Here is an 8,337-nt window from a genome sequence, read left to right on the forward strand (position 1 = left end):
CCAGAAATTACGCTGGCCATAAATTCTTCCGTTTCGGCCTCAACCGGTTATACTCCTGCGTTCGTTACCCAAGGGCGAGAGCTACGTATGCCGAATACATTATACGAATCTGTTACGACTGGCCCAGGTAGGCCAATGGAAACCCCAGAGGAAAAGGCGCGTAAACTATTAGATGTATATGCCATAGTGAAGGGAAACATGGGGAAAGCGGCTCAAGATCAGGCGCGTCACTACAATTTACGTCATCAGGATTGGCAGCCAAAGTGTGGTTCTCTAGTACTAAACAAAACACAACCATTGTCCAACGCACTAGAAGCCTTTAATGCAAAACTAGCATCAAAGTTTTCGGGGCCATATGAAGTCATAGATTTCCTGTCACCAGTCATTGTAAAATTGCGTAATCTAGACACCGATAGTTTGTTGACGGCCCATATTAGTCGTATTAAACCATACTATAACTAGTGGTTTTAAAGAAATAAAGGTAATTCCATACTAATAAATTTTACTTTAATAGGTTCAAAAGACGTATTAGCATGGCAAGAACGGTTGGGCGCGAAAACATAATGTTGGAGAAATCAAATGCGAATATACACCGGTTATGGAAACAGAAGGCAGATCTTGATGAGACATTACGACGACGGCTATGTGTACGCTTTATAGAGTTATTCGGCGAAGACACCGATACAGAAGAAATGGCGCAAACTGTGAACGCAGCTGAAACAGAATTGAAATCTAGCCCCTTGCAGTGCACCTCATGTAGCTGGGATACTGAGGACGTTCTGGAATTAACAGCCTCGCCAGAAGGGTCTGGCGACGAACAAGTTATACCGCAAGCGGTACGAAATTGGGAATGTCCGCCCACGCCTCCTCTGGCAAAAATACTACTCAGATCAACATCAGAGGCATGTGATTCACCGACTATAACTAGTACAGACGGCATAGTAGAAAGTCGAGTGGATGTAAACCCAGCAGCACGCCTGCAGCGACATGGTTTCAATTTGGATAAGTGGTCGAAAGGCAAAAGACACCGGTTTAAAGCCACCTTAGATGGTGAAGTATGTTTGGTAAGAATAGCCAAAAGTGGGCTCATCCGTATAGATCCGTTTCCCGAAAGAAAGGAGGGAGTGTAACAACCCAAAATGTTATAAATTTAAAATTTGAGTGTTACAACATCGTGGGTATGACAGCCTACACAACAAGAAACACTCACTTGAACACATATAATCGACGGTTCCTATATTAAAAAAAAAACAAAATAAAATTTGTTAAGTACGGATAAGCACATCAACTTAACCAACTCACCGCAGCCTCCCGCGATACACGCCACACCAAAAACACAACGGGCTACCCCAGAACAACAGAACTCCAACACTGGGAGTGATAATCATATTTGACCATAGTCCACACTCTATTTTTTATCGAGATTGATTAATATATTATTTATAATTATAATTATTTGATTAATTTGTAATTTATTTTAAAAAGAGACCACGTTGTAAAAAATAGAACAAAATCAAAACAAAACAACACGAGCTGTCAAATGAAGAAAGCTTTTGTGGCAAAGGTGTAGAACTAGGGCGAAGCTTAAAGAAAGAACAAGTTCCAGCTTCCACATGAGAGGGAAAAGTAGAATTCGCCCTAAAGCTAGATTTTCGCTGGTGCATTGCAGAGGGATCAGTTCACGAGCTTCGATCAACGGTCGTTGAACTTTAGCGTACCTACAGCTGGCACCGTTGATCGTTGACGGTATAAAAGTTGCGTACACTTGGAAGAAGGTCTTGTCTGGTTATGTGCGGTCGTGAAAAGGAAAACTCCTGGCGTTAGCAGCAGCGGAATTTATTTAACTAAGACGGCGGTGATATTATCAAAAACAATTAAATAGTCTCAGAAATAGTGTAAAATCGTATCTATAAACAAAAGAATTATTTAAAAATTAAAAATTAAATTATTTGAACCAGTAGAGTTGTAACAATCGAAATTGAATTTTTAAAACTCTTGTTGATAAATTGTGAGTACGCATAAATTAAAATTTTGCACGAAAAGATTGTTTTAAGAAAGACAAACTGATTAAACTAGTAAATGTGTTAATATATAAAATTTAAAACTCTTATTGATAAATTGCGAGTACGTATAAATTGTAATTTTATATGTAAAAATTATTTTCAAGTAAGATAAACGGATTACATTAGTAAATGTGTTATTACATGAATTTAAAGAAAATTTAAAACTCTTATTGATAAATTGCGAGTACGTATAAACTGTAATTTTGTATGTAAAAAATTATTTTCAAGTAAGATAAATGGATTACATTAGTAAATGTGTTATTACATGAATTTAAAAAATTTAAAGCTCTTGTTGATAAATTGTGAGTACGCATGAATTAAAATTTTGCACGAAAAGATTGTTTTAAGAAAGATAAACTGATTAAACTAGTAAATGTGTTACTATATAAAATTTAACACTCTTATTGATAAATTGTAAAGACTTAAAGTAGAGTAAAGAGTACTTAATTTAAAAAAAAAAAATAAAAATAAAACTAAATTTGTATTTAGCTATTTATTTGATAATAAAATGAATATTAATAAATTTAATGAATAAAATAAAAAACTAAACGAGCGAATAAATTGAAAAAAAGTGTTTTATTAAAATAAAAGCAAAACAGGTATAATAGCGAGGGCTCATAGGTATAACTACCGCTTTGATAGAGTTCAACACAAACTAGCTTCTCCTGATCGGTGTAAAATCAAGGTGGGAATCCAGCACAACAACACAAGTGAAAGACACAGGTAAGAAAGATTCAGGGCTTCAACAGTAACTGAATCTCGGTTGTACGGGGTATAACTCAAGTAGCTTTAATAGTCACGTGAGTCTATACCATAGTGTCGGAAACGATAGGTAGCTTTAATAGTCACCTAACGTCTCCGGCCCCTGGGCGCTTTAACAGTGAACAGGGAAGGGCGTGTGATCAGCGACCTGTAATACCACTCACGTAGCTTTAACAGTCACGCGTGCTGGTATTATATCGTGTCTATTTCAGTCAAGTGATTCCTTTGTGTCTGTGATTCCGATTGGTATTCGAACCAAGGTATCTGTAATTAAGAGCAATCAGAAGTGACGGGGTCTCACTAAATAAATTTCTTGTGTGGACCTTGGGGACGGCTGAGCCCAACCCCAGCTTGATACGAACCAAAAAGGGTTCATTACAACATGACGAATAATAGTATAGAGCAAATGAGGTCCAACAGCGTAAAACAGATCAACGATAATCAACGTGGCAAAGTAAATCAAAGGGAACAATTAGACAAAGCTTTTAGAGACAAAAGTAAGCGCAGGTATAAAAGTGTGGAAAAAAATAAGTACATTTGCTATCATTGTAAGAAGCCAGGGCATATACAGAAAAATTGCTGGTACAAAAATTATGAAAATAAAAATGTGAAACGGGAATATCAAAATAGAGCAACAAAGTGGGACCAGAAAAACCAACGTAATATTAATTATTTAGTTGAAGAAAATACGGTAAATTATTTGTGCAATTTACGAAACGAAAAATCAGAACCTTTAGAATGGTCAATTGAAATTGAACAAAACAAATTGAATGTGGAAATTGATTCTGGTGCGTGTGTTTCTGTTTGCCATATTTCTGACTATAATAAATTATTAAAACATATAAAAATAGAACCGATGGTAAGAAATATTAAAGTCCTGACGGGTCAAAACATTGCGGTGGTTGGTCAGGTTGAAGTGCGCGTAAAATTCGGTGGAAAATGTTATGAGCTTAATATGGTTGTTGTAGACTCAGCGCATGCATTTAAGATTCTGTTGGGTAAAAATTGGCTTGATAGGTTGGTACCTAATTGGCGAAAAAATTTTATAGAATCAACGTTGGTCAATTTAGTAAAAGAAAACTGTGAAGTCGATTTTACAAAATATAAACAATTATTTAGTAAAGACAACAATTCAACAATTATTGGTTATGAGGCAGAAATAGACCTTAATGATAATGCTTATCCAATTTTCAGTAAAGCGCATTCAGTTCCGTTTGGCGTACGACAAAAAGTAGAGGAGGAAATCCAGAGATTATGTGCTGAAGGGGTTATGGTGCCAACAACTAGAAGTAAATGGGCGAGTCCCATAGTTGTAGTAAATAAAGGTGATGGTAGCATAAGATTATGTGTGAACTGCAGAAAAACAATTAATCGATTTGTAGAAAATGAGCATCACGTTATTCCGCGAATTGACGACATTTTGGCAAATTTGTCTGGGTGGAAATACTTTTGTAAAATAGACTTGACGGGAGCATATTTGCAAATCAAGGTGTCCGAAAGATCACAAGAATTTTTAACTGTAAATACACATGTTGGATTATATAGGTACACTAGAATGGTGTATGGGTTAAAAACGGCACCACAAATTTTTCAAAAATTAGAAGTGAAATTTTAAAGGGATTGAATAAAGTGCATTCATATTTCGATGATCTTCTAATTAGGGGAGCAAACATGAAAGAATGTGAAGAAAATTTAAAAGCAACTTTAGACAGACTATTAGAGGCAAACGTAAAAATTAATTATGAAAAATGCCAATTTTTTAAAAAGGAATTAACGTATTTAGGTTACGTAATTAATCAAAATGGAATATTGCCATCAAGAGAAAAAGTCAAAGCAGTTTTAGATGCCCCGGCGCCTACAAATAAATCAGAACTAAAATCGTATTTGGGTATGGTTAATTATTATAATCATTTAATACCAATACCGAATTTATCGGCAGAAGTGGATATGGAATGAAAAACATCAAAATATATTCGAAAAATCAAAACAACTTATTGCGAATATTGGCGTTTTAACACATTATGATTCACAAAAACCAATAATTATTTCGTGCGATGCAAGTCCTTATGGCTTGGGAGGCGTTCTGTCACATATTATTGACGGTGAAGAACGTCCAGTTCAATTCGTATCTAGTACGTTGTCTCCGGTTGAAAAGAATTACTCTCAACTTCATCGCGAGGCTTTAGCGATAGTTTTTGCAGTGAAGAAATTTCACAATTATATTTTTGGGTTACCGTTTACCATTGAAAGTGACCATCAGCCATTGCGAGAAATTTTTTCAATTAAAAAAGATCTACCATCGGTAGCAGCGAACCGGTTACAGCGATATGCTGTTTTTTTATCAATGTATGATTACTCAATTAAGTACAAGAAGGGATCGCAAATGGGACATGCGGACGCGCTTTCTCGTTTACCTCTGCAAGAAGATACAAATGAAGATGACGATAGTATTAATATTTTTAACCTTATAGACGACCTTCCAATTAAGATTGACGACATCAAAAATGAAATGTCGAAAGATGTGGCACTATTAAAAACGTACAAATATGTTAAGAATGGGTGGCCAGGGAAAATTGATAATAACTTAAAAAAATACTTTAAAATTCGAATATCGTTAGCAACTGAAGATCAGTGTGTTTTTTATGGTGAAAGGATTGTAATTCCAGAGTCATTGAGACCGAAAACATTAGAACTGTTACATATTGGTCATATCGGAATCGTCCGCATGAAAGCTGTTGCTAGGACATATGTTTGGTGACAGGGTATAGATGCTGCAATTGAGGAGTTCGTCGGGTCATGTGAAGCATGTTGTATGAATCAAAAACAGTCGAAACAAATTTTTACCAACTGGGAAGTAACAAGTGCTCCGTTTGAGCGTATTCACGCTGATTTTTGTAAATTTCAAAATTTGAATATTTTAGTAATTGTTGACACTTATTCGAAATGGCTAGAAGCTAAAATTTTGCGCAAAACTGACGCTATTACAGTCATAGAAGCGTTAAGATCTACTTTTGCTATTTTCGGGCTTCCGAAGAAAATTGTGACGGACAATGGTCCACCATTTAGTTCAAAGGCGTTTATAGAATTTTGCATTAATAATAATATCGAATGTTTAAAATCGCCACCATATCATCCGCAACCGAATGGCACTGCGGAAAGAGGAGTACAAACTGTAAAAAGCGCATTACGAAAGTATTTGTTGGATCCTAAAATTAAATGTAAATCTTGGGATTTTAAAATAAATAATTTTCTTTTGAGCTATCGTACTACTCCAACAACGACAACAAGGATGTCACCAGCAGATATAATTTTTAAATTTAAACCAAAAACTCTGTTAGATAATATAAATCCAAAAATCAAGAAAAATTTTAGGGAAAAAGAAAATACAAATAAATTGGAAATTGGTAAGTTTCAAAATGGAGGAAAAGATAAAGCATTGAGTAAGTTTGAAAATGGAAAGCTGAATTATAGTAAACTCATAAACTTCAAACCCAATGAAACGGTATTGTACAAAAATATTGCAAATAATTATATTAAATGGGTTCATGCAAAGGTGTTTAAAAAATTAAGTCGAATTAGATATTTAATATCCATAAATGGTGTATTCAGGGTTGCGCATATCAACCAAATGAAACAATATAAAGGAAAAACTGTAACTTTTAATCCTAGGGTCCATACTGTAACGACCCAATTTTTCCCTGCACAAAAATTAGGGTTACATAATACCACGCTGCCCTAACGTATTTGTGCAAATAATAATTATAACAATGAAAATTGTAAACAGCCAAAAACAATGCTGCACAGAAAGACTTAAAAAAATATAAGCAGGGGCAAAAATTGTAAACAGCCAAAAACAATGCTGCACAGAAAGACTTAAAAAAAAATATAAGCAGGGGCAAAAATTGTAAACAGCCAAAAACAATGCTGCACTGAAAGACTTAAAGAAAAAATATAAGCAGGGGCAAAAATTGTAAACATGCAAAAACAATGTTTACACATAAAAAAAATGCAAACTTGGTGATAGCGGAATTTAAAGCGTCACCAAGAACAAATAAAAGGCGATGTTTTCCTGAAATCGCTCTCTTTTTCGGTTTAGTTGTGATCAACGTTGGACGGCTCAGTTTTGGACCTGGCGACGGAGGAAAATTTATGGTAGACAGCAAGTCACTGGTGGAATTCTAGAACGTGTGCACAGAGCATACGACAGGTAAGGTGTATCGTACCGGTCTGGGAGCTTTAAAAGTTGTCAGATGAAGGATGTACATGGAAGGCTTCTAAAAGTACTCCATGGACATCCTGCACAAAAGGTACGACTTTACACCTGCGTGTAGTATGGCCCTCAAGGAAACACTGGGAAAAATCATTACAAGGTAACCAATACTGCTGATTAAACTAAAAAAAAAAAAAAAACGGTAAGCATTTTTATCTTGTGCAGTACAAATATATAGGTATTACTTCGAAATTTAAATTGTGTTTATAACTATATCGCTATCGCTTTGAAAGCCTGACTTGCGTGTACAAATACAACTACGGCTGAAATCCAGACTTCGTGGATGTATTACTTCGAAATCTAACTTGTGTTTATAATAATATCGCCAACGCTTTGAAAGCCTGACTTGCGTGTACAAATATAACTACGGCTGAAATCCAACTTGTGTTTCTAATAATATCGCTAACGCTTAGAAAGCCTAACTTGCGTGTACAAATATAACTACGGCTGAAATCCAGACTTCGTGGATGTATTACTTCGAAATCTAACTTGTGTTTATAATAATATCGCTAACGCTTTGAAACCCTAACTTGCGTGTACAAATACAGCTACGGCCGAAATCCAGACTTCGTGGATGTAATACTTCGAAATCTAACTTGTGTTTATAATAATATCGCTAACGCTTTGAAAGCCTGACTTGCGTGTACAAATATAACTACGGCTGAAATCCAGACTTCGTGGATGTATTACTTCGAAATCTAACTTGTGTTTATAATAATATCGCTAACGCTTTGAAAGCCTAACTTGCGTGTACAAATATAACTACGGCTGAAATCCAGACTTCGTGGATGTATTACTTCGAAATTTAACTTGTGTTTATAATAATATCGCTAACGCTTTGAAAGCCTAACTTGCGTGTACAAATATAACTACGGCTGAAATCCAGACTTCGTGGATGTATTACTTCGAAATCTAACTTGTGTTTATAACTATATCGCTATCGCTTTGAAAGCCTGACTTGCGTGTACAAATATAACTACGGCTGAAATCCAGACTTCGTGGATGTATTACTTCGAAATCTAACTTGTGTTTATAACTATATCGCTAACGCTTTGAAAGCCTGACTTGCGTGTACAAATATAACTACGGCTGAAATCCAGACTTCGTGGATGTATTACTTCGAAATCTAACTTGTGTTTATAATAATATCGCTAACGCTTTGAAAGCCTGACTTGCGTGTACAAATATAGCTACGGCTGAAACCCAGACTTCGTGGATGTATTACTTCGAAATCTAACTTGT

General features: G+C 35.4%; 1 protein-coding gene across 1 annotated transcript; it reads left to right on the forward strand.

The window, feature by feature from the left end:
- Positions 1 to 3,207: 3,207 nt before the first annotated feature.
- LOC119687561 (uncharacterized protein K02A2.6-like) lies at positions 3,208 to 6,668 on the forward strand. The gene is made up of 6 exons (XM_038101914.1): positions 3,208 to 3,613; positions 3,701 to 4,370; positions 4,487 to 4,718; positions 4,765 to 5,272; positions 5,747 to 6,043; positions 6,610 to 6,668. The coding sequence occupies exons 1-6, from the start codon at positions 3,208 to 3,210 to the stop codon at positions 6,666 to 6,668; spliced, it is 2,172 nt and encodes a 723-aa protein (XP_037957842.1).
- The last annotated feature ends 1,669 nt before the right edge of the window (positions 6,669 to 8,337 follow it).

The sequence above is a fragment of the Teleopsis dalmanni genome, chromosome 1 (genome assembly GCF_002237135.1).
Source record: "Teleopsis dalmanni isolate 2A chromosome 1, ASM223713v2, whole genome shotgun sequence".
Lineage (NCBI taxonomy): Eukaryota > Metazoa > Arthropoda > Insecta > Diptera > Diopsidae > Teleopsis > Teleopsis dalmanni.

What these genes read in the sequence shown, in the direction of transcription:
- LOC119687561 (XM_038101914.1), top strand. Translation starts at nt 3,208, where the DNA reads ATGACGAATAATAGTATAGAGCAAATGAGGTCCAACAGCGTAAAACAG. An exon ending in ACACATGTTGGATTATATAG is followed by an intron (nt 4,371 to 4,486) that starts GTACACTAGAAT and finishes TCTTCTAATTAG; the next exon opens with GGGAGCAAACATGAAAGAAT. An exon ending in TAAAATCGTATTTGGGTATG is followed by an intron (nt 4,719 to 4,764) that starts GTTAATTATTAT and finishes ATTTATCGGCAG; the next exon opens with AAGTGGATATGGAATGAAAA.